This window comes from Scylla paramamosain, unplaced genomic scaffold (assembly GCF_035594125.1).
Source record: "Scylla paramamosain isolate STU-SP2022 unplaced genomic scaffold, ASM3559412v1 Contig12, whole genome shotgun sequence".
NCBI lineage: Eukaryota > Metazoa > Arthropoda > Malacostraca > Decapoda > Portunidae > Scylla > Scylla paramamosain.
In genome coordinates, this window is record NW_026973677.1 from 1 (window position 1) to 27,500 (window position 27,500).

The 27,500-nt window shown below is 40.6% G+C and overlaps 1 protein-coding gene and 2 long non-coding RNA genes across 4 annotated transcripts in view; 2 read left to right on the forward strand and 1 right to left on the reverse strand.

The window, feature by feature from the left end:
• Positions 1-1,530: 1,530 nt before the first annotated feature.
• On the forward strand, positions 1,531-4,052 carry LOC135097108 (uncharacterized). Its single transcript, XR_010265382.1, has 2 exons — positions 1,531-3,403; positions 3,520-4,052. It is a non-coding gene; the product is annotated as an uncharacterized LOC135097108 (long non-coding RNA).
• Positions 4,053-5,292: 1,240 nt separating this feature from the next.
• The window catches only part of LOC135097121 (uncharacterized), a 38,664-nt gene continuing 16,456 nt past the window's right edge, over positions 5,293-27,500 (reverse strand). For both annotated transcript variants that reach the window (XR_010265389.1, XR_010265388.1), the window contains exons 2-3: positions 5,921-6,114; positions 5,293-5,384 (exon numbers count right to left, since the gene is read on the reverse strand). This is a non-coding gene — a long non-coding RNA (uncharacterized LOC135097121). The remainder of the gene's footprint in view (positions 5,385-5,920; positions 6,115-27,500) is intronic.
• On the forward strand, positions 12,593-13,734 carry LOC135097092 (uncharacterized). The gene is made up of 2 exons (XM_063998853.1): positions 12,593-12,690; positions 13,279-13,734. Exons 1-2 carry the CDS (start codon positions 12,622-12,624, stop codon positions 13,732-13,734), a joined length of 525 nt encoding a protein of 174 aa, XP_063854923.1. The 5' UTR covers positions 12,593-12,621.

Sequence of the window (27,500 nt, forward strand, 5' to 3'; positions counted from 1 at the left end):
GAAATCAAAGACATGAGTGAAAAGGGGGAGTAGCGAGACAATTAAGTGAAGAGGAAATGCAGTCATACAATGGCCCAATTCACTACATTTCCCATCATGAAGTATTGAAACCAGATTCTGCTTCAACACCTCTGCATATTGTATTTAACTCATCTTCATCATACATGGGACAAAAACTTAATGATTTTTGGGCAAAAGGGCCAGTTGTTCTTAACAACATGATTGGAGTCTTGCTAAGATTTAGACAGGAAAGGGTTGCCATAACTGGTGATATATCAAAAATGTATCATTCTGTGAAAATCAACACACTGGACCAACACACACACCGATTTCTTTGGAGAGATTTAAACAGTAACAGACCACCTGATCACTATGCCCTGACCTCAGTGACTTTCAGGGATAGGCCAAGTGGGACCATAGCTGTGCTAGCATTAAGGCATACTACAGAAAAATTTGGTAAAGGAGATCCTGAAGTTTATAACATGATTGTAAACAACACATATGTTGATGATATTCTCTATTCCATTGATACGGTAGAAAAGGCTTTTGATTTGATACAAAGAGCAGAACATGTAATATCTCTTGGAAACTTTCATGTGAAGCATCGGATAGTAAGTGGGCAACATGAGAACCATAGTATCAACATCATGGAATCTGACAATGAGAAAATTCTAGGGCTCAAGTGGAATCCCAAGGATGATAATTTCTCTTTTAATGTTAAGGTAAATTTCTCTCCTAAAGTTAAAAAGATCCGGAGTGGTCCAAACTGGGATCATAGAGAGATTAAGCCAAACTTCCCTGAGGTGCTAACTCGCAGAAGGATACCAAGTCAAGTGGCATCCTTCTATGATCCATTGGGGTTAGCTGTACCAGTTGTGTTGAGAGCAAAAATTTTGATGAGATCTATGATCTCAAAATGTGATCCAAATAAGAGAGTGGAATGGGATGAACCATTAGATGCCGATATTGTAAATGAATGGAAATGTTTTTTCACTGATTTGTATGGAGTAGAAAACTGCACATTTAAGAGACCTCTGAAACCAGCCAATGCATCAGGTAAACCCATACTTGTGATCTTCTCTGATGGCAGCACACAAGCGTATGGAGCATGCGCGTATGTTAGATGGCAGACTGATGACAACAAATTTCAGACTAATTTGATCATGGCTAAAAACAAAATAGCACCTATGAGACAATTGACCATTCCTCGTCTAGAACTTTGTGGAGCTCTTTTGTCAGCTAGATTAAGAGAAACTATAGTGAGAGAATGCAACTGGGAATTTGAATCCATATTCCATATTGTAGATTCATCTATTGTCAGAGATCAGATTCAAAAGGAATTGCATGGGTTCCGGCCCTTTGTGGCTGTCCGCATAGCAGAAATACAACTGAAAACAAATCTAAAGGATTGGTGGTGGGTGGACACAGTTCAGAATGTGGCAGATTTAACTTCTAGACCATGCACTTCAGATAAGATTAAGGAGGATTCAACTTGGCAACATGGGCCTGAATTTTTTAGATTGCCAATTTCAGAATGGCCAGTTAAACAGCAATGTGCAGATCACTTACCGGATAGAATAGGCATTACTATGACAGTTGCTAAAGGACATCTGAGAAATTTAAGCATGATTAATGTGAAAGGATTTAGCAAATATGAAACTTTGTCGAGAGTTACATGTAGGATAATGTCTATATTCAAACATAAATCCTTAAAAGCTGTGCTGAAGGAGCCTACGTCTGAGGAAATGGAAGAAGCAGAAGTACTGTGGGTAAAAACCATGCAAAGTAACATGACTAACTGGCAAGACAGATACAGAAGGTTAGGCCCCATAATGACAGACAATGGAGTAATTTTAGTGGGTCAAAGAATATCAAAATGGTTAAAGGAAAACTGGAATCAAGATCACTTCATGTTGATACCAGCTAACCACCCAGTTACTAGACTGTATGTGTCCAGCTTACATAGTAGAGATCATGCAGGTATTGAAACCACCTTGGCCAAGTTACAGAGTAAGTTTTGGGTGCCGGGAGCCAGGAAATTAATAAAGTCAATTAAAGATAAATGTGTCACATGTAGAAAACTCTCAAAACAAACTGAGAACCAGTGTATGGGTCAGGTGTTAGAAGAAAGAATGAAGCCAACTCCACCATTCTATCATACTGCTGTCGATTTGTTTGGACCATTCAATATTAAGGACACTGTTAAAAGGAGAACTCATGGTAAGGTATATGGGGTAATATTCAACTGCTTAGTTACTAGGGCAGTTTATGTAGATTTGGCAGAAGGATATAGTGCAAGTGATTTCATGGCAACTTATCAAAGATTCATCTCAGTCAGGGGTGCACCCAGAATACTGTATTCTGACAGAGGGAGCCAGCTGATAGCAGCTGGAAAGAATATTGAAAGAATTGGAAAAAATGAAGGAGTTACTTGGAAATATAATAGACCTAGTGATGCACCATGGTACAATGGTGCCAGTGAATCCCTTATCAAATCAGTGAAAAGAAATCTTTGTATTGCAATTGGGGATTCAGTATTAACTTTTGGTGAACTTCAGACAGCCTTATTTAATGTAGCCAGTATGATGAATGAAAGACCCATAGGGGTAAAACCTTGCTTTAATTTAGAACTTGGTAATTACCTCTGCCCTAATGATCTATTGCTTGGACGAGCTAGTGTAAAATGTCCACAGGGAATATATGATTCAGATGGAGACCATAAAAGAAGATTAGAGTTTATTCAGAAAATTGTTGAATCATTTTGGAGAAAATGGCAGAGAGATTTCTTTCCAACGATGGTAGTAAGACAAAAATGGCACACCAATAGGAGAAATGTAAGAGTGGGTGATGTGGTTTTAGTTCAAGATGCTAATGCAGTTAGAGGTACCTGGAAATTAGCTCAAGTAATAAAGGCAGATCCAGGTCGTGATGGTGCTGTAAGAGATGTAGACTTAAGGTATAAGATAGTCAAGGAAGGTAAAGGATATGATGGGGTGACAGACAAAGTCATGAGTAGGTCAGTGCATAGGTTAATAGTGTTATTACCTAAGGAAGAACAAGAGTGATGATGAGCGTGTAGGATCATTATAGATATGATTTATCTACATGTACCAAAGCATTCTATGTACTACCTGTGTATATTGTATGTTCACTTTGGTCGGGGTGGAGTGTATCATTAAAATGATATGTTAACCATCTATTATTTATTTATACAATATATTTTTGTTATCTGTGTTAAAGAAAATGTAAGTTGTGTTCTATTGGAATAGGAGAAGTTTGGTACGCTTCTTTGTGGTGTTTTGTTTCACCCACTACCTGTGAACATGGTCGGCCTGGCGGGTTGTCTAAGCCGGCCCACCAATGTACTGTGGGTTGTTGTGTTGGGTAGTCCTCTGTGCTACAGGTTAGTTGTGTTTATTTATATACCTCGTGCTGTGAATTAGTATACTGTGGTGAAGATTACAAGCAAAGGATGTGTTTAGTATCAAAGGTAATACAAGTGATATTATTGTTTGCCAGACGGAGAATGTAGGGACGCCCTGGACCTCATGTCGGTTGGTGTGTTGGTTGGTCCTCCGTGCTACAGGTTAGTTGTGTTTATTTACCCGTCATGTGCTGTGATTAGTATAATTTGGTGAAGGTTACAAAATTAGGATGTATTAGTAAGATAGGGTAATGTACAAGGGATATATTGTTGCCAGACAGAGTTGTGAGGACGCCCTGGACTGGATGATAGTTGGGGTGACATGTCAGGTGTGCTACGGGGATTCGAAGAGCGTCAGTGTGGGCCACTGAAGTGAGTACATTATGGGAATTTATTGAGTATTATGAGTGATATACAAGTGAAGTTTAGTTGGATTTTGTATACTGATTGTTGCTTTATTTTTATATTTGGGATATGATTGTAACGGATGTCAGAATCTCTACATGAAGTGTTATTTTCTTGGTACCATTGTGAGGGATTGAACTGGGTGTACTATGATATGTGGATGTGTATTGATTTGCCCATGTTTGCAGGTCGAAACACTTCAAGCAATAAACACCTGTTACGATTTGTGGTTTATTACACATTTGGAATCCCCAACAATCATTAACCTAACAAATGTGGCGGATGAAAGATAAAAGAGTACAAAGCAATGTAGCGAAACAAAACGAAAACCATTAAAATCACCCTGGAGTCGAGGCATTAAAGTGGTGGGGAAACTGAGTCAAAAATTACCTCTCGCGGCAACAGTAAGTATTCCAGGTCTATTCTGCCTTTATTCCGGCCTCGCTCTTCACCTGCACCGCCCGGGTCCAAAAGAGGAGAGATTAACGCAGCGGAAAAATGTATTATTTTCTTTTTAGAGAAACGCTGCTCAGGGGAGACATTAAAGTGTCTTCAAATGCTGGCACAGTCTTAAGAGTGTTCAAGCAACTCGAGTATCTTTCCTTATCCTCATTTCAGGAAAGAAAAGTAAAAATTAAGTTAAGGCGACCAAAACTTTTATTTTTATTTTACTTGTTATGAGCGATTTCGCCTAAGAGAGAGACAGCACTTAAATTATGTAGCATTGTGCTGCGTAAATCAAGAACGCCTCGGCCACACAGCTGACCATCGGTGCCTTCTGACAAACAGGGATGCGTTAACTTCATCTACTAGTATATTTTATAAAAAAAATAAATAAAAATATCATATACAGTACTATATTATGCATTGATTAGTTTGGGGCCTCAGGAATGTTTGTTGTGTGTCACCTATTTATATTTGCAACGTACGCACTCCTAGAACACAGCAAGGATAAAAGAAGCAAGATTGGAATACGTTCGTGCACAAAGTTTCCCTTCATATCTTCCTCCCAAGCAGAAGCAAGTCAAGGACACAATTGCGCGAGTTTGCTACACTTGCACCCACTAAAAGTAAGGGAGGAAGATGTGGAAGCTCCAGATGCCATCTATTACAAATCCCGGTAGTGATCACAGCCAGACATATGAATAAACAAACTGTCTTGGTGTGGAAGATGAAATGAGGTCTGTGGTGGGCGGTGGCAGAGACCCTCCCTCTGCCTCACACTCTCCCACGCCTCAGCTGGCCAGCGTCTTCACATAATATTAGTGAGGAATCTTGAGGGTTTGGCGGCGCATCTATTGACATCCTGGCCGGCTGGCGGGGCAATATATTCTGCTTCATATCGCATCTCTAGCTGGAGTATCTTAAAGCCATACGTCTCCGGCACACGTTTCCGATAACTTGGCGATGAGCGGAGGAGCAAATCACCTCCCAGGCCCCTCGTCCCCTCCCATGCCCCTACTGCCACTGCCATTCACCACGTTGCCATTCGTGCCACGGGTCATCAGGCGTCGCTATGTCACGCCTCGCCGCCTCCTGCCGCTCAACGCACAGGCTTTGAATAAGACGTGGGTGATAAGACGCAAGGGTGTTGCGGAATGCGCCGGTGGTGGTGGGCGCCTGCAGCTTTTGGTATTCAGCTAAATCATCATGTATATCAACACGCAAGGTGAATGACAGGATATTTACCCTGATGGTGATGCTAAAGGTCATCTAATAAAGATTTTTTACCCGTGCTGGTGGAAGCGTCAAAGTTTTTGGGAATGAAAGAACACCTCTCCTTACACACACACACACACACACACGCACACACACACACACACACTTACACATACACATACACATACACACACACACACACAGACACACACGCACACACACACACACACACACACACACACACACTCACAGACACACACACACACACACACACACACATCTCTTGAAAGGCCTCTAATGGTATCATAAACATCCTAATTTGACTGAATACTCCCAGGACATCACCGAGAGATCTTCGGCCAATCAATCAATCAATCAATCAATCAATACATAGAGATAAGAGGAGGAAGGAACTAGTCTTACTCTCCTTACCGTACACAGTGAGGGTGACGAGGGTGGAGCGGGTGGACGACATTTCAAAGTCCACCCGGCACTTGTAGGTGGCGGTGTCGGAGCCTTGCGCTGGGTCAAGAGTGAGACGCGCCCCGCTCGGGTCAGGCTTCAGGCACGTCCGCATGCTGGGATCAGTCAACTCCTTGCGCTCTTCACCCTCCCGCAGGTCCTGTCTGTCAAAGGCACCAAAGGAAACACTTCACCTCCAGCCACTGCTATACTGCTACACCACGCAAAACACTGGGGCGCTCTCTCTCTCTCTCTCTCTCTCTCTCTCTCTCTCTCTAAAACGTCCCCTGAGAATCGTGGACTATCGCCTGGGAAAACATTTGAGCATCTTTGTTACCGCAATCTTAATTACACTTTAAAAGTTCAAGAAATTTTGAAGAATAAGTGATATACTTTTTTTTATGCTTAAGAGGCTGGTTATGGATCTACAGTACACACACACACACACACACACACACACACACACACACACACATACACACACAAACATATAAATCGAGATATTTTTTTTCACAATTCACGAAGGTAAAAGAGGATCTGTGTTGTAGCTTTACAAAAAATAATAATTCCACGATAAGGTCGCGGGCGTGGGAATGACCGCCTCCCCTCCCACCCACCCACTTGAGTATGCACGGCCACACAAATTACAACTCGTCACCAAATTACTCAACTAAACAAGACGTTTCCTCAACACTTCCTAAACTCATAAACATTTCGGATCGATGTTTTGCTTTTTTTGTGCCATAACTGTTGCCACACCAGCTTTGTGCAGTGCAGTGAGTGGGCGTGGCAGATCTCACACCGCCATGTTCCCTCGCCATCCATCACTCTGGTCGCTCATTACTCAGCTAGACATCGCCCCCCGCCCAGGCACCAGCAGTGTGGTGGTGGTGGTGGTGGTGGTGGTGGTGGTGGCCCTGAAGGGGGCAGCACACCACGCAACACCCAGGACAGCTTTGGGTATTGCCTGAGTCAAGTGTCAGTGCTGTGTCGTTGTCAGAATTAATGGTTTGTGGGGATAAAAATGAAAAAAAGAGCAAGTGAGACTTTGAAATGCAGCACGATAATTAAAATTGTAATCTCAACAGTCCATTGGGAGAGAGAGAGAGAGAGAGAGAGAGAGAGAGAGAGAGAGAGATACAAGATATTTTATTGGCCCCTTAGAAAAACATTCATATACAAATATGTACAATTTTATAGCCTATGGTCCGATAAGCCGAAGCTTTACTACGGACCATCTACTATTTGTAAATTGAGCAGGTACATGTGATGTGGGTCATTGTCTATTAAAATAATATAAATTGTAGAAAATGATAATAATAATAATAATAATAATAATAATAATAATAATAATAATATAAATGATAATAATAATAATAATAATATAAATAATAATAATAATAATAATATAAATAATAATAATAATAATAATAATAATAATAATATAGATAATAATAATAATTATATAAATAATAATAATAATAACATAAATAATAATAATAATATAAATAATAATAATAATAATAATAATAATAATAATAATAATGATATAAATAATAGTAATAATAATATAAATAATAATAATAATAATAATAATAATAATAATAATAATAATAATAATAATAATAATAATAATAATAATAATACCATAAAAGTAATATTAATAACAATAATAGTATTAACAATAATACTAACAACATACATTGATATATAGGGTAATAACAAATGAATAAGTGTAGTGCACTGAAATCACTAGACACAAGTTATAGTTATTGTCATTGCTGGGTGTTATGAAGAAGTGTTGTTTTCATTTTTTTGTTAAAAGTGTCCTGTTGGGTGATGCCTTTAATATCCTGTGGCAGTGTGTTCCAGAGCCTGCTGCCCCGCACCAGGACACTCTGCTGTGCATGGTCGGTGCGGCACAGCGGCACAGCGGAATACGGAGGTTTTCTCTGTTTCTTGCTATTGGTTGGAAGCCACAGTGTACAGGGAAGGAATTTAGCGATGCATGTACAAATGAAATGGTCTGTAATGTTATGATGTCATGGAGCTTAAGTATTTTGTGTTCAGTGAAGAGAGAAGTGTGATCATAACGGTGACGGTAGAACATAATACTTTCTTCTGTGTGAGAAAGAGACTGTTAATTAAAGTTTTAAATGCTCCACCCCACACAGCACAACAATACAACAAATGTGGATATACCGTTGATATGTAAATCAATTTTATAGATTCAATGGGCAGCTGATTCTTTATTCTATACAATAGACCTGTTATTTTACTAAGTTTGGTTGGATCACCTGAAGATCCGCCACCCCACAGGGATCACCTGAAGATCCGCCACCCCAGATTGTCTCACCTGAAGATCCGCCACCCCAGATTGTCTCACCTGAAGATCCGCCACCCCAGACTCTCTCACTTGGTTAGGTTAGGTTAGGTTAGGTTAGCCTAACCTAAACTAACCTAACCTAACCTAACAATATGAACGCATTAAAAAACTGAGTGGATATAAAAAATGCAGAAAAAAGTTTACTTCATTAAAAGTATGGGATCACCTGAAGATCCGCCACCCCAGATTGTCTCACCTGAAGATCTGCCACCCCGAGTGCGGCTGGGGTGGCGGATCTTCAGGTGATCCGTTTGGTTTTCAAAGTATCAATATGAGAGTTCCATTTGAGGGTATTATCAATAGTAATTCCAAGAAATTTCACTTCGCTGAGCTGGCTTATAGGAATATTGTCAATTTTGATAGTTAACAAGGGTGGCTGAGACATCAGTGGTCGATTCATCATACGACTGGTCTTTTTAATATTTGGTGTGAGCTTATTACTTTTTAACCAGTTTGCAACCTTGACCATCTATTCATTTGTAATTTTCTCCAAATCCTTAATATTTTTATTTTTTGAGTTGTATTGATGTGTCGTCAGCGAAAAGTAAAAATTGTAGTACTTCACTACAGCGTGGTAAATCATTAATGTATACCAAAAATAATAAGGGTACTAATATTGAGCCTTGAGGAATACCAGATTTAATTGCTTTATGAGAAGATGACTGATTATTATTTATAGTGAACTGTTGTCTGTGACTAAGGTAACTATTAAACCAATAATTAGCTGTGCCTCTAATTCCATAGTTTTTAAGTTTTTCTAGCAGTATTGGATGAGAAATGGTATCAAAAGCTTTGGTTAAATCACAAAATACTGTAATACTGTAAGACTTTTCGTCCATTGCATCATAAATATATTGACATAACTGTTGCAAGGCCAATTCTGTACTATATTGAGGTCTAAATCCAAACTGTTGCTCTGTTAATATTGAATTTTGAGTGAGATAGTCCATGAGACTTGAGGCCATTACCTTTTCAAATATTTTGCTAAAAGTTGTTAAGATAGCTATGGGTCTATAATTTGTATGAAGTAGTTTATTACCTTTTTTAAACACTGGAACAATTTTGGCCATCTGGAGATGTTTAGGAAAAGTGCCTTCTTCAAAACACTTATTAATTATGCAAGTTAAAAATGGGGATATTATATTACTGCACTTTTTTATTACTTTAACGTCTATATCATCATGGCCGGGAGAAGCTATTTTCAAGTGTTTTATTATATTTTCAATTTCTTTTTGAACGGTTGGCTGAATAAAAAAAGAAAATTGAGTCGGTTCCGGTAAGTAGCGAGTGAATGGCACTGGTGGTGGAGGAATGTTTGTAACAAGGCTGTTTGCAACGCTACTGAAGTAATCATTAAAAGCTTCAGCCACCTCATTGCTCTGGGAAATATTCTTGCCATGAAATGTTATAAATTTAGGATTTTCCCGAAGACTTACCCATAATACCATTAATCATCTCCCAGGATTTTTTTTTAGTATTTCCTGCATTTTCTTTAAATTTAGACTTATAATAATTATCTTTGGCAATCCTGATTAAAGAGGTTAGTGTATTTTTATATTTTTTTAATATTGCACTGTAAGTTAATGGCCATTTTGCGTAAAGTTTCTGTAGTCTGTTTCTTTGTTTTATAGATTTCCGTAGGCCTTGAGTTACGTAAGGCTTATTACTGTACTTATCTTTGATTATGAAGGTTTTAATTGGAAAATGTTTGTTATAGATGCTCGAAAATTTAGTTATGTATACGTCTAAACAGTTACTTACGCAAGGGCTAGTCATGGCTGGTATCCAATTATATTCTTGTAGCTCAGCTGTAAAATCATTTATATAATTGTCATTTATCATCCTTTTAGTTATGATTTTATCCGAATACTTGTGAAATGACGATGCAGAAAACGAGCTAAACACTGGGAAATGATCACTGATTGACGAATAAATCATTCCACTTAAATTATAATTTACATCATTCGTCCATATATGATCTATTAATGTGGCTGACGACTTAGTAACTCTTGTTACTTTAGTCGTCACTGGAAAATATGAGTATGAGTAAAATAAATCGGATAAGCTTTGTACACAGTCATGTTTAGCTAGTAAGTTTATATTAAAATCACCTAAAATATAACATGGTAATTGTGCCCTACTTATAAGACCAATCAAGAGCTCTAATGATAAAAAGTCACAAATACTTGAATTTGGTACTCTGTAAAGTAAACCTACTACAAACTAATATAAGTATGTGTGTGTGTGTGTGTGTGTGTGTGTGTGTGTGTGTGTGTGTGTGTGTATACCATTAGTTGCTGCAGATATTGGTAGAGGTGAAGGCATAAGTTAATGTGGATCAAAAATATTTTATGCATATATGCATTTTCAGGCGTTGTTTAACAGTGCTGTGAAATTTAGGAGCGGCTTGGCAACATATACAATGGTATGGCGTGTGTCGGTTAAACAGACTGGCAACCTCAATTAGTGTAATGTTACTCTCACTCAGGGAGTATGTCATCTATACTGTCTGGGCTCCCTACCATGTGGCTCCTTAGTTCTTTCCAGCTTGGATGTTTTGGATGGCGTTTGCTATATTGCCTTCTCCGTGGGAAGGTTAAACGGAGTGGTGACTTCAGAGATTTGATAGTGGTCGACGACCGGTAGGAGCCTGGATTCATTGTGTTTGTAACCGTAATAGGATAGAAGGAGCTAACCTAGGGAAAGCTGATCCAAGTGTAGTGTGATGTGTGTAGCGTGATAGAAAGTAGAAAAGAACAACTAACAGAACAGAAAGGAAGAGAGTCAAGAGCGAGCGCGAGACGTGGATGCGTCCCAGACGCATATTCATGTGATCAAAGAGGTACTGTAAAACTTATATAAATAAAAAGTTGATATTCCCCACCCAATTTTCCCCATTTCGTTTTGCTTCTTAAAAGTTTAAATGAGTAGATCATGTAGCAGAGAGATTGTTCTTTCCTGTAGCATAGTTTGCTTCCACCCAGCCTCCCAAATAGAGCCCCTAGAATTTTTGAAACATAAGTGATCAGACAGAGTGAGAGAGCGACGAGTACGTGGCGCGTCCAGCACGCGGGAGGCAGGTCTCTCACTCCCTTTGCCCCTTCCCCCTTCACTCCTGCCACATTTCCTGTGCACGTCTTTCTGGTGGCATGGGTCCCTGCCTTTGCTCAAGACAGTAGCTGGTGATATATCAAAAAGTATATCTGACAAGAGAGTATTTGTGACTAACTCCAGCTGCTCCTGTGACAGAAGGTTGTTCTGTGTATAGTCTTGTCTTGTTGTGTCCGTGTAAATAGCATTTTTGAAAGGAGCAGGCTCCTTACTTTATTATTTTTTTTTCTTGGCTAAGTGCAGTCTCTGATTATTTTTCTATCATGTATGTTTGTGTGTCGTGTGCTTGTCAAGTGCTAGTAATGTCCGAACTCGCAGCTGTGTTTGTCTATATATATATATATATATATATATATATATATATATATATATATATATATATATATATATATATATATATATATATATATATATATATATATATGATTAGACTGTATTCAAGATATAGCCCCTTATATAATGCATATCATCTTGTCCATCTGTAGTTTTCTAATCACTGAAAATAAAGTAATAAGGAGCTGGCATCAACGCCAGAACAACTCACAAGCGTAGATGAGCTAAGAATAACACGGCAGACAGAGCATTGCACTAATATTTAACTTTAAAAATGTTTTGTTTGTCTGAACACACTAGAGCCGCAAATGTTGTTTATGGTGATAGGTGTGGTGTGGTATACGAGCACCATGGCAAGAGATTCTTCCTTCGTGTGGCTTCGGCCGGCAACAGAAATGGAGAACTTACTGGACTGTGCTGCAAGGAAAGGGTTTTACACCACGGTTGTGGGGCTAACAGTTCGCTCCATTGTGCCTCTCAGTAACCACCACATCAAGGAAACGCTTCATCATATGTTCAGGTTAGACATTTGCCTCATTTCGGTAAGTACCACCTGGCAACTGTCATCAATAAAAAACTTGAAAAATTACACCAGGCAATTGAACCTGCAACAGAATGTTTAGTTCAGGGTTCGCAACGCAGAGAACTTATGTCTCTAAACATGGGCTTCACTACTTCAGTCTGCGTAAATAAAAAACATATTTTACAATATTAGGTGAAAACAGTCGTATTTATTCATCTCCAAACGCCAAGGCATGCATAATTTTTTTTTTTCACTTTTTTTGAGTGCTTTATAACTATTTAAGAAACTCCTTTACACAGGAAGGTACCGGTCTTAAGGATGTGCTTCCGGAGGCGTGAGGAAACTTTATGGGCGTGTGACATGAACCGGGAGGAACTTGATTTCCAGGTGCAGTGATTCTGACACATCCTTACTTGCACATAGAGATGTATCTTTATTTGTCAGTAGGTAGAGGAGCTATGGACTAAAGCTACGGGCCTGAAAGAAGTGTATAGGTAATAAAATGAGAACACGTAGTTTAGGCACAGCTGCATGCAACAAAAAAATAATAAAAAAGTTTCCAAAATGCTGCTCCCTTAATAGGGTCTGAAGCGGTAGTCAAAATTTGAAGGATAGGTGTCTTGAAACCTTCCTCTTGAAGGAATTCAAGTCATATGAAGGTGGAAATATAGAAACATTAAGAAAGTTCCAGAGTTTACCAGAGAAAAGGATGAATGACTGAGAATACTGGTTAACTCTTGCATTAGAGAGGTGGACAGAATAGGGGTGAGAGAAAAAAAGAAAGTCTTGTGCAGCGAGGCCGTGGCAGGAGGGGAGGCATGCAGTTAGCAAGAGTAGAAGAGCAGTTAGCCTGAAAATAGCGGTAGAAGATAGCTAGAGATGCAACATTGCGCCAATGAGAAAGAGGTTGAAGATAGTCAGTTATGTTATGTTATGCCTTGGCTGCTGATGCCACGCATCATTTCCTTTCCTCAGGTAACAGACACGCAGGAGCTAGTTCAGGCTGTGGAGACGTTAATGCAGTACCACTTTCCTACTACCGAAGGTCCTTTGTGGTGTGCACGTCTCCTTCCTGCCAGTGACCCTGGCTGCAGTTTCCGGCAGGAGTTGTCTGCCACTTTTCCCTACACCCGCACATTACTGCTGGCCAATCACCACGGCATCGCCGATGGTACCTCAAACATGTACATTGTGAACGCATTCCTCAACGTGTTGGACGACATGCTCTCCGATAAGGCCGTCGACGACGCAGTTCAGCTGGGCAGGATTGATGCTGGAGAGGAAACCAACGATATAATTACAACCCGGATGATGGAACTGATGGAGGACGAAGACCAGTACCAGCAGCTACGAGAGAATATGAAAAAGTCAAAACAAGATGAAAAATTAATCCCACGTGCTTATCTGATGGCGAAAGATCCTGCTTTTTAAGAGTCAGATAGTCCTACGTGACCTGGACAAGGAGACCACCCAAACCTTCATCAGCAAGTGCAAAGAAGAGCAAATTACGTTGAACAGTGGACTACTGGCGGTGTTCAACACAAGTCTCGTTGACTTCGTGTTGGAAGGAGGCCTAGAACAAGACTTTTACAGAATCCAAGAGCTTCATGCTGTTAACATGAGACGTTATTGGTCAAGTAACACATCGGGAGCACTGGGTGCTCACAGAATGATGATGAGGAACGTTGTCTCGACGCCTCTTAATTGGAAGGACCACTTTTGGGACTATGCCAGAAGCATCCATAAAAATATCACTAAAAGTCCTCAAGAAAAGTATGCAGTGACGTGTGAATTATTATTGTTGGGTGGAGGAAATGTAGAAGATATTTTTGCAGAACGATCATCACCAGAGTATGACTATGCTACATCCAACATGGGTAACATAGACCATATCATCCTGTCAGAAAGGCATAAGGTAAGGCTCCAGCATCTTTTCGTGGTTACCTCATGCTTTACTGAACCTATGGGACACGTTTCACACCATGCGAGGACGCCTCATATACAGCTTTGTTTACGCCAGCGACGTTCTCACTCGGGATAAAGCTCAGAAATTTGTGGATAAGACCTTTGAGAACCTGGTGACAGTGCTGAACATGTAAGCAGAGCAGTACACTGCTGATAGAAAACAAATATGATGATTTACTATCTCAGAAATCATTAGTATAGCTTGACAGTTGTCATACTCAGAAGACAAGCCACAAGGTGATATGACAAAAGTATTTAACTTATTAATGAAATACCATATAAATGACAAAATATTCAGATCAGTATATAAATTAAAAGATAACATAACAGCTTACTACAGCATAGTGTATCCATATTTACAATAATGTAGCCATGTTTGGTGATCCACCATGAAAACATTTATAGTTATTACTCTTACTAAAAAAAAAAAAAAATGTTAGTTATATCTGAAGTACCCCTTAAGAAGGACACATGCGCTATTTGTCCAACACACTATACTGTTAATTCAATTTCATATCAACTAAAATTGGTCAGTTGGTATCTGCATCTCTTATTACTTTAGATAAAATTTCAATTTTTCAAAGATTTCTTTCTTGACATTTAAGATCTCAAGAATACTTACATCCACCTTGGCTGCCTTCAGAAGTTCAGAAAACGTTGGACACATGTTCATCTTGTATTTTCTGCTTGAAGAAATTAAATCCAGGGAGGGAAGAATGATTGTCCTTCCTCCACGTTAAGGGCGGAGTGTCTCGCCCAAGGTTTCTCTTCCTCCTCTCGAATCCTCGAGGAGAAAGGACTCAGGCTGCTGACTCGTCATGATACAGGATCACCGCGTCGAAGCAACGCCTCGAGTGTCCTCGTCACCACCTCCTCCCTCTTTGGTAGGGGGAACTCTGCAGGAGCTGAGGCAATCGTGAGGCCAACAGACACCAGGCGGCAGACAGCTCTCACCACCTGCCACGACACCTTCGTTCAGCTGTTCTTCTCTACCGCTCCGGAAGGCTTTGGTAAAGATTGTGGCTGATCTCACCTGCCCTCAGTACCTGGCACTCATCTGCCGTTGGCCCCAACTCGTTCCTGGTTCAACCCATGCCGGCCGAGACGAGATTCCTACGGCTGGAGGGACGCCGGCCTCCAAGGACTACCCCAGGACTCTTGGTGATATTGCCTGATATCTCTGTTATTGTTGGGTTGTGTTTTTGTTTTTTGTTAATTATTATTGTGGAGTTCCGTTCTCCCTCGTTTTCTTTACGTCCCAATCTTAGAAGGAGTGTTGACGTGAAGAGTAGCCATCCCGGCCCTGACAGTGTATATCAATAATGATAATTCTCTGTCCCTACATAATTCTAACTATATTACTGTTACGCAGGGCTTTTGCATAGGCTGCCCGTGTTCATAGCAATGAGAGGATGGAGTTTGGGGGAGAGAATGGGATTTAAGAAGCATGTATAGTTTTTCTTTTGCTTGATATCATTATTTTATTTTGTCTTATTTATTTTGGGGTTATATGTATTTTCGTATCTCTGGGTTACTAAAACATTTAATTTGGCTTTTGCAGTCATAATTTGTGTTGTATACTCTGGGTTGGGCAACATGAATCATGCAGGAAGGATGACTGAAAATTTAACCTTGTCACCTGAGTTGGTAAGGCTAATGCGCCTTAGGGAAATCTATACTGGTAGAGTTTCTGGTCTGGTTCGCGCACACTACCAGGTTAAGGTGTCTCCTGAGTCGCTAAGGGATTACCGGTGTGGCAGAATGAAATGTCCAGAGTGTCCAGAGTGTTCGCTGCCAAACGTGCGTGACATCACCCACTTGCATACCGCCGGCGCCCGATGCATATTTCCGAGGTCTAGAAGAGTAGTTCCCAGTTACTCGTGAACATGGTGGACTGGCTTAGGCAAGGTTAGGTTAGGATTAGGTTGGGTTAGGTTTAGACTCTCATGAATAGATGAGTCTTTTAATTCGCTTCAATTCGATACAATGGTAATGATATATAACTAAGTCTTTTTAACAATAGTATATTAAGAATAAGGAAATTTTAACTAGCTAGAACCAACTGATATGGAACGTCAGCCACATCTTTTTAAAATTTCCTTTATAGCTTCCTAATTTTCTCGTTACTTAGTGATCTTTTAACACCTTAATAATCGTGCTACACTATAATTAGCATTGACATAACTTTTAGAATAATGTATAATTGTAAAATAGAACTTCAGACGCGACATCCACCTGAGTGATACAGAATATCATATTTTACCATATTGTTACGTATATATGTAGCAGCCCTACAGGCGAACACACAACGATGCTGTGTGTATGAGGTAGCCTCATCTGAGTACATATGTGACTATATATGAGTACATGTGTGAGTACATGTGCGGTGATCTAGGTAGCAGCATTGTGTTGCTCGTTGTTCAGAGGCTGGCGCCGTTAGCGCTAATGGAAAGTATTGACATAAGCCTGTCGGTTGACCTCTGAGGCCCTGTGGTCACGAGAGTGATAGTGTGTGTGTGTGTGTGAGGGTTAGCTAACCACGGAATAATTGTTATGCAGTACAGTTTAGTTGTAGTTCTGTGAGTGCATGCATAATATAAGTAGTAATTATCCTTACCAGCATTGATAATCTGCATGACTTGCACTTATATTTTGCAAGCTAGAATAGGTGTAGTTAAATGTCACCTGGCAGAGGTGAGGACACGGAAGGCAATGTATGAGGCACTCTGTGGCACTGAGGGACAGAGAGAGAGAGGGTATCGAGACCGCATCATGACAAGACGTGCGAGTGGAGTTTGCGTGTGACTGACTGTGACGGTAAGAGTGCCTGCCACCCTTGTACCTGCCTGTGTGGCCTGACTGTATTTTACGGTTACTTTGTGTACTGTTGTGCAATATATGGACATAAGGAGAAGCGTGTTTTCTTCTCCTCGCCCTGTGTGACTGTTCTCACTGAGAGTAATAAGTGAGTCAAAGCCTGCAGCCGTTCCCAGCCGCCCAGATAAAGTTCTTCCAGACAAATGCGCCCCGAATCCTGCAACGGTGTGAAGTGTCCCTTGCCTGCTGGTGGGGGTACATTTCAATATTAAACAATATCGCCCATGTCACGATCCCGGTTTTCTTTCCAAGAACGTGGACGGTACACTGATCGCAGAAAGTTTTAAGTGTCTGGATTTTTAATGGCCTCAAAATACCTACCTGAACTATCCGAAATCATCAGCTATTAAACACTTTCATAAAACTCTTATCTTGCACAGCACGCCAGGAATCACCTCAATGCCAGATCAGTGTTGGATTAGAAAACACAATCATTCTATATAATAACAGAATATGTTAATAATAACGTTAACTTACAAATAAATTGAGGTAATATACATTAAAAGAAATTAAGGAAAAAATTTCTTCCATAGACCAACACAGGGTAATTCCCACACTCAGTCACTATAGTTCCCCCTTACTCAGGGTCTTATATCGCCTCCCTTATTGCTTAAAGGTGATTTACATCAATATATGACATTCCCTTTATTTCACAAAGCACTACAACCCTTGTACTGCTTCACAGGCAGGTGGAATATTTTCCCCAGGTGCAGGAATTTTCCCAGATGCTGTCATCGCATCCCCAAACAACAATTCCCGTCTTTTACCTCCTCAAACCTCACAAGACATCACCACCACCGCCACAATTCACCTATAACACCATAACACCATCCCCAAAGACACCAATAACGCCACAAAACCACCACAACCCCAACCACAAAATGGCTGTCTCTCACCCTGACGCTACCCCCTCAGCGTTACATCACCGACACAACTCGCCAAACAAATTTAAGCAAACGAGAGTTCTTGGTACCACAAAAGACTCACCAACTTCATCTTAGAAGTCAGGATTATACCACCATATCGTCAATACCTCTACACACCTGCTCAATCACTACACCACCACCCAAATTTATCCTGTGAGAACGCCACCCTTCTTATCCCTCTGGGCCTCTATGCATCATGAATTTTGCTGATTCAGATACGAGAGGTAGACATGTATCGTCCCTGGCCTCAACACATTTCATCTCAAATACACCTTTTTCTTACATATACATACATATAAAGAACTTAGATTATGAAAAGAATAATACCACTATGAAAAGAATAATACCACATTATATAAAATGAGAAAATAAGCCTTATAATTTAAATATAAATATAATATAAAAAAAACGTGTTCCTTTTAACTTAATCATTCATTCCTTTCTCTGGTAAACTCTGGAACTCCCTGCCTGCTTCTGTATTTCCACCTTCCTATGACTTGAATTCTTTCAAGAAGGAGGTTTCAAGACAATTATTCATCAATTTTTGACCACTGCTCTGACCCTTTTATGGGACTGGCATTTCAATGGGCTTTTTTTTTTTTTTGCCCTTGGCCAGTATCCTTCCTACATAAGAAAAAAAAAAAATTGTAAACTTGGCAAATAACATGACACCCACTTACATACTTCACCTTCTCCGACGCTTTGATAGACTTCACTGCATCCTGCTCCACGAATGAGTGTCTGTACGATAAGATGGGCGCCCGGACTGTCCAGACATTTCATCCTGCTACAGCGACCCATAGCGACATGGGGAGGGCAAAGGAACGGCAGAGCCCCATAGATAGTGGACAGGAGGTGCACAGAATGGAGGGACCTGCAGTCTGCTACCCCCATACCGTGACGCAACGCAACGCGGAGCACTCAGCCGGCGGGGAGGAGGTACCACGACGATGGAGGCCAGTTGGAGGTTAAGGGAAGGGTGGTGGCTCTTCTACCACATACCCTCCCCTTATGGATATGCTGCAATACTTTGTTACATATGTACGTTTTCAGCTTTCAGCAACTCTGTGGGTCATGTATGTACTTGTATTAGTAACATGTCAGCCAGTGTTTCTTTGGGGAACTCTTAAATATTCACTTAACGTTTTGAGGTCAGCCTGTCACATAAGGGAAAATCCTACAATGAAATACGAGTACTATCCTAGCCAGCAAGTGAAGAAATTGACTGACTTTGAGTAAGTATAAGTATGTAAGTAAGTATAATTTTGTTAATCCACAAATAACGGAAATTAAGATACTCGCAGTCGAATAAATAGCAACAATTATTGTTCCTTCTCAATCCTCCAACTACCATTGGGCCTCCTTTGCTGCTTCATTCATTGGAAATGGTAACCACCATCACTGCGTTTTGCCTGCTGTTCTGAGCGTCAGGATAGGAGGAAGAGAATGTGGAATGTAATGTTATGTGTGTGTGTGTGTGTGTGTGTGTGTGTGTGTGTGTGTGTGTGTGTGTGTGTGTAAATTTCTGCTCATATCAGACATAATATCAATGTGTTATTGGTTTGTGTTGTGAATTCCATATAAATTAAGGGGTAATTAAGATTAATCTAGTACAAACTAAATATTATTTATTAATATAAGTAAAATGGAAAGTAATGTGAATGGATCACGAATACTCTTGTTGAATGATGTATCAAGGAGTCCAGGAGACATAACAACATAAGAAATAAGGGAAGCTGCAAGAAGCGACCAGGCTTACACGTGGTAGTCCCTATATGAAAAATACCTACCTATTTCCATCTATTATCCCCATCCATAAACCTGTCTAATCTTCTCTTAAAGCTCTCTAATGTCCTAGCACTAACAACATGATTACTGAGTCCGTTCCACTCATCTACCACTCTATTTGAGAACCAATTTCTTCCTATCTCCTTCCTAAACTTAAATTTTTCAAGCTTGAGCCCGTAATTTCTTGTTCTACCCTGGTTGCTGATCCTAAAAATTTTGCTTGCATCCCCCTTGTTATAACCCTTATAACACTTAAAGACTTCTATCAGGTCCCCTCTTAACCTACGTCTCTCTAAAGAATGTAAATTTAACAACTTCAATCTCGCCTCGTAAGGAATACTCCTCATCCCCTGTATCCTTTTAGTCATTCTCCTCTGTACTGATCCTAATAGACCTATATCTTTCCTGTAATGTGGGTACCAGAACTGCACAGCGTAGTCTAGATGAGGTCTGACCAGCGCCAAGTATAACTTAATATTACTTCCGGCCTTCTATTTTTAACACTCCTAAAAATTAATCCTAGTACCCTATTTGTCCTGTTTGTGTCCTCTATGTATTGTTTTCCTAGACGGAGTTCAGAGCTAACTATAACTTCTAAATCTTTGTCGTACCCTGTAACTATCAGAGTTTGGTTGTTTAATGTGTACTTACTGTGTGGATTTCCTCTACCTACGCTAAGTACTTTGCATTTATTGATATTAAATTGCATTTGCCATCTGTCCGTCCATTCATTCATCCTATCTAAATCTGCTTGCAAGGCGATGGTATCTGATTCTGACCTATTTAATCTACCTATCTTTCCTGGTGCTAAAACTTTTTAGCCTATCTATCTCCTGTTCCACTATCTCCCTAGTTATGGAAATATCTGTCAGCTTCTCATTCTCCTCTGCTCTAGACACCTGTTCACTATCTGGCATATCCTACATGTTTTCCTGGGTGAAGACAGTTAAAAAAATACTCATTGAGAATTTTACTAATCTCCTCCCCAGAACTAACCAGCTCCCTATCTGCTGCCTTTAATGGCAGCAGACTGCCTCCTCGGAGGAGGAGGCAGTAGACCTAGTGAGGTCTAAAGCACTGTTCAGGGGGTGCTGTGAACTTATCATTAAACCCAGCTGTGACCTCACTGAACGTTTCCCTCTGTGTCTCACAACACAAGGAGGCAGTCACAGCCTGCCCTCTAAAGACAACTCTCTTCCTCCACACAAAACTACAAGCACCTAATAACACACACACCCTTCACTCAAAAATTTCAAAATCATCATGGCGACTCCTACACCAGCCTCGGAGTCCCCATCTGGGGAGGGGACCATAAATGTCCCTAGTTCGGACTGCCTTTCTGTTGACGACCCTATGTGTCTTGACACCCCCCTCAACTTATTCTTCATTAATTTCTGCAACATTCGCGGTCTAAGATCTAATTTTCAATCTGTAGAACACCACCTCTCCTTTTCTAAACCTCATTTTCTTTTCCTCACTGAAACTCGGGTGTCTGAGGCAGCTGACAGTAGCCCCTTTTCTGTTCCCTCCTACTTTCTCTATCCTCATTTTTTATCCAAAGCTGGATGCTGCGTTTATGTGCGCAATGACTTAACCTGCTCTCGTGTTAACGTTCTTGAATCTTCCGAGTTTTCCACCATCTGGCTACGACTACAGAGTCACTCTCAAACTAAATTTATCTGTGCTGTATACCTTTCACCTAATTCCTCTGACTATAAGAATTTCTTTGACTACTTAACTTCCAAAGTGGAGCACATTCTGACCCTCTTCCCTTTTGCAGAGATCTCCATTCTTGGAGACTTCAATGTTCACCACCAGCTTTGGCTTTCCTCTCCCTTTACTGACCATCCTTATGAACTAGCCTTCAACTTTGCAATCTTCCACGACCTAGAGCAATTGGTGCAACACCCTACTCGTATTCCTGATCGTCTTGGAGATACGTTCAACATTCTTGACCTTTTCCTGACCTCTAATCCTTCTGCTTATGCTGTCATCCTTTCATCTATCTCCGTTGGGCTCCTCCAATCACAATCTCATATCTGTATCTTGTCCTATCGCTCCAATCCCTCCTCAGGATCCCCCTAAGCGAAGGTGCCTCTGGCGTTTTGCCTCTGCTATTTGGGAGGAAATGAGGAGGTATTTTGCTGATTTTTCTTGGAATGACTACTGCTTCCGTGTCAGAGACCCGTCTTTGTGTGCTGAGCGCATAACAGAGGTGATAGTGTCTGGCATGGAGGCGTACATTCCTCACTCTTTTTCTCGACCTAAACCTTCCAAACCTTGGTTTAACTCAGCTCGTGCTATACATGAGAGGTGGGCCACAGAAGGTACTTAAGCCTTCCATCACCAGAATCTCATGCACTTTATATTTCTGCCCAGAACCATGCCAAGTCTGTTCTCCAACGAACCAAAAACTCCTTCATTAACAGAAAGTGTCAAAACCTTTCAAGATCTAACTCCCCTCGTGACTTCTGGCATTTAGTCAAAAATATTTCCAATAACTTTGCTTCTTCTTCTTTCCCTCCTTTATTTCAACCAGATGGCACCACTGCTATTACATCTATTTCTAAAGCTGAACTCTTCGCTCAAACCTTTGCAAAAAATTCTACCTTGGACGATTCTGGGCTTGTTTCTCCCTCTCCTCCACCCTCTGACTACTTCATGCTACCTATTAAAATTCTTCGCAATGATGTTTTACATGCTCTTGCTGGCCTAAACCCTCGGAAGGCTTATAGACCTGATGGGGTCCCTCCTATTGTTCTCCGAAACTGTACCTCCGTATTTGCACCTTGCCTAGTCAAACTCTTTCACCTCTGTCTTTCAACATCTACCTTTCCTTCTTGCTGGAAGTTTGCTTACATTCAGCCTGTTCCTAAAAAGGGTGACCGTTCTAATCCCTCAAACTACCGTCCTATTGCTTTAATTTCCTGCCTATCTAAAGTTTTTGAATCTATCCTCAACAGGAAGATTCTTAAACATCTATCACTTCCCAACCTTCTATCTGATCGCCAGTATGGGTTCCGTCAAGGCCGCTCTACTGGTGATCTTCTGGCTTTCCTTACTGAGTCTTGGTCATCCTCTTTTAGAGATTTTGGTGAAACTTTTGCTGTTGCCTTGGATATATCAAAAGCTTTTGACAGAGTCTGGCACAAAGCTTTGATTTCCAAACTACCCTCCTACGGCTTCTATTTTTCTCTCTTTAACCTCATCCCAAATTTCCTTTCTGACTGTTCTATTGCTGCTGTGGTAGACGGTCACTGTTCTTCTCCTAAATCTATTAACAGTGGTGTTCCTCAGAGTTCTGTCCTGTCACCCACTCTCTTCTTACTATTCATTAATGATCTTCTAAACCAAACATCTTGTCCTATCCACTCCTACGTTGATGATACCACCCTGCACTTTTCCACGTCTTTTCATAGACGTCCAATCCTTCAGGAGGTAAACATTTCACGCAGGGAAGCCACAGAACGCTTGACTTCTGGTCTTTCTAAAATTTCTGATTGGGACAGAGCAAACTTTAATGCCTGAAAAACTCTATTCGTCCATCTATCAACTCGACACAACCTTCCAGACAACTATCCCCTCTTCTTCAATGACACTCAATTGTTCCCCTCTTCTACACTGAACATCCTCGGTCTGTCCTTTACTTATAATCTGAACTGGAAACTTCACATCTCATATCTAGTTAAGACAGCTTCTATGAATTTGGACGTTATGAGACATCTCCGCTAGTTTTTCTCACCCCTTCAGCTGATAACTCTGTACAAGGGCCTTAGCCGTCCATGTATGGAGTATGCTTCACATGTCTGGGGGGGGTTTCACTCATACCGCTCTTCTAGACAGGGTGGAATCAAAAGCTGTTAATAGATTTAAAAAAAAAAAAAGGTTAAAAACTGTTAATAGATTTAGGAGAAGAACTGACCGTCTACCAAAACAGCAATAGAACGGTCAGAAAGGAAACGAGATGAAGTTACAGAGCGAAGGATAGAAGCCGTAGGAGGGTAGTTTGGAAATCAAAGTTTTGTGCCGGACTCTATCAAAAGCCAGTGTTACTCTGAGGTTGTTATTGTGCCAATAGAACATAAAAATATCATAGAACTGAGGCCAGGGAAAGTGATCCAAAGCACATGTGACCAGATAAGCAGGTCCTTTAATAGAGCTTTAAGAATAACTTCCTAAGCTTCAGTTCCTTCCTTTATAAAAGACATCAGGCGAGAGAATGTGTACACTGGTACCGGACAAGCAGAGGACACATGTCTCACCACATTAAACGGTTCATAAGACGAAAGCAAGGGGAGGAGAATTTGTGTATATTTAGGACAAATCATTAAATTAGTTTCTAACTTGAAACAAATCTATACACCCACTGAGTTCAGTTGAACCGGAGGTGCATGGCGAAACAAGCCAGAGGAACAGGTGAAGTAACAGGCAACTACTCAAATAACCAGCAAATAAGAACAACCTAAAATTAAATCCACAAATATGTCTATCAAAATGTTAAGAAAATCATTGGCATCAAATCAAGGTTGGTTAGCAAGAACTGTTAAAGAACATAATGAGCAGTACACAAGTAACCTTAGTTAATTATAAAGGGTAAAAGAATCTTTAAGGGAAAAAAATAAAGTTTGTCAGACTACTTTCAACCAATTAGAAAATACACTGTTAAGTAAAGAAGACTCTGAAGGCTATGAACAAGTTGTTTCAGAATACAAAGAACTAGAAATAAATTATAGTGAACAGTTAACTTCTTCTTCTTCTTCTTCTTCCCAGCTTTTCCCTATTCGGGGTCGCCGTTGTGAATGAGCCTTCTCCACGTATTTCTATTGTTTGCCATTTCTGGATTTATATTCTTCTCCCCAAGATCTCCGTTTATGCAGTCAATCCATCTTCTTTTGGGCCGTCCTCTTCTTCTAACTCCCTCCACCTCCATTTCCATGATCTCCCTTCCTACGTGGTCTTCGCCAACTCTTCTTCTCAAGTGTTCATACCACCTCAACCTTGACTCCTGGATCTTCTTGGAGACTTCAACTACTTTCACCGTTCCTCTTATGTACTTATTCCTAACTCGGTCTGTTCTGTTGACTCCCACCATCCATCTCAACATCTTCATCTCCGCTACATCCATCTTCCTCTCTTCAATCTTCTTCAAAGGTGCTGCTTCTAGCCCATACACCAAAGCAGGTCTAACGACTGCTTTGTGGACTTTGCCCTTCACTCTTACTGGTACCCTTCTATCGCATATCACACCCGAAACTTGCCGCCAATTGTTCCAGCCACACTGAATCCGGAAGTTCACTTCTTTTTCCATTTCCCCTGTCTCGTCTACCATCGATCCCAAGTACTTAAATGTTTTCACTCTCTTCAACTTTTCACCATTCAGTCTAATTGTGGCCTGTTGATCGCCCCTTGTATCCGTCGTAAAATATTCAGTTTTGGACCTACTAATCCTCATTCCTCTGCTTTCCAAAGCAACTCTCCATTCTTCTAATTTTCTTTCCAGCTGTCCTCTCCTTTCGGTCACTAAGACAATGTCATCAGCATATAATACACACCAGGGTGGTTCCTCTCTGACATTTTCCGTTATGACATCGAACACTATGTTGAATAATAGTGGGCTTAGTGCCGATCCTTGGTGTAAGCCGACTTTCACCTGAAAGCTATCCGTTGTGCCAACTGTACTCCGAACTCTAGTTGTAACATTCCTGTAGCATTCTTGGACAATTCTGACATACTTTTCTGGCACTCCTCTTTTTCTCAGGCCTCTCCATACTTCTTGCCGTGGGATCCTATCATACGCTTTCTCTAAGTCAATGAAAACCATATGTAGTACTTTCTGCTTTTCCCGATGTTTTTCCATATTCTGTCGAAGTGCGAAAATTCCGTCGACTGTCCCAAATCCCTTCATAAATCCTATCTGTTGCCGTCCGATACGCACCACTTGTCTCAGTCTACTGTCCAACACCCTTTCAAATACTTTAAGGGTATGAGACATTAGCTTTATCCCTCGATAGTTCTCACAGCTCTGGATGTCTCCCTTCTCCTTAAATATAGGTATCAGGGTACTTTCTCTCCACTTTTCTGGTATAACTTCCTTCTCCATTATTTTTCTGATCAGTTGGTGCAACATGTCCACTCCTTCTCCTTCTAAGACTTTCCACACTTCTACTGGTATTCCGTCGGGCCCTGTTGCTTTGCCATTTTTCATTTTCTTCAGTGCTCCTTCAACCTCTTGTCTTGTCACTTCCCCTACTAATTGTTCATTCGGTTCTCCATCATCTCTAATGAATCTCTCATTTTCTACATTTAGCAACTTCTCAAAATATTCTTTCCACCTTATTAGAATATCACTTTCCTTTTGTATCACAATCCCCCTTTCATCCTTGACCTGTCTAACATGCGTAATGTCCTTTGTGCTCTTGTTTCTCATCTTGGCCAACTTAAATACTCTCCGTTGTCCTTCCTCGGTATCCAACTCTTCATAAAGGTTGTCATACCCATCCGACTTAGCAATTGCTACAGTTCTTTTCGCTTCCTTACTGCACAGTTTGTAATACTCCTTATCTATATCTAGCCTTGTTGTTTCCCATCTTTTCTTTGCCATCTTCTTTGTTTGTATTTTCTGCTGCACCTCTTCATTAAACCACCATGTCTCTTTATTTTCCCATATCTTGCCACTACTTTCACCGAGCACTTCTTTTCCAACTCTCAAGATGGTTTCACTCACTCTATTCCACCATCCGTTTACCTCTTCTATTTCCATGTCCAGATCACTTAGCAATCTATCTTTAAAGGTATGTTTAAGATCTTGGTCTTTCAGTTTGAACCACTTAATCCTTCTCTCCGTCGTTACTTTCTCTTTCTGTCTGCGTGTAACAGTTATGGAGAGGTCCATGACAACCAGACGGTGTTGTGCCGTCACGTGATCACCAGGTATGACCTTGCAATTTCTTATTTCCTTGATATTGTTCCGGCGATAGAGTAGGAAATCTATTTGACTTGCTCTATCTCCGCTACGATACGTAATTAGATGTTCATTTTTCTTACAGAATATTGTGTTTCCTATCACCAAATCAAAAGCCAAAGCAAAGTCTATCATTTTCTCTCCATCTTCATTTCCATCACCATATGCATTTCCGCCATGGATCCGGTTAATAACATCATTTCCCTTTCCAATATGTCCATTCATGTCTCCTCCAACTATGCACCTTTCACTTTCGTCTACCTTCTCCAATTCCTCCTGCAGATCCGACCAAAACTGTTCCTTTTCCTCCTCTGGGCATCCCGTTTGTGGTGCGTACACAGTGAAGATGTTCACTGGGAATTCATCCAAAGACAGTCGCACCCACATTATGCGATCATTTCTTCTGTTCACTTCTGTAACCAAGTCTTTCAGATCCTTAGATAAAATAATTCCAATGCCATTTCTCTTTTCATTGTTTGCCCCTCCATAAATAAGTTTGAATCCATCACCTAGTTCTTTGGCCTTATTTCCTGTCCATCTCGTTTCCTGCACGCATAACACATCCACTTTTCTTTCCTTCATAAGGTCTGCAATGGCACGGCCTCTTCCGGTCATTGATCCAACATTCAACGTTCCAAATCTCAAATAACTTAAATCAACAGCACCTTTCTACTTCCACA

Coding starts and splice junctions, on each gene's coding strand:
- LOC135097092 (XM_063998853.1), top strand. CDS start 12,622: ATGTGCTTCCGGAGGCGTGAGGAAACTTTATGGGCGTGTGACATGAAC. Junction 12,691..13,278: donor GGGAGGAACTTGATTTCCAG/GTGCAGTGATTC, acceptor TCCTTTCCTCAG/GTAACAGACACGCAGGAGCT.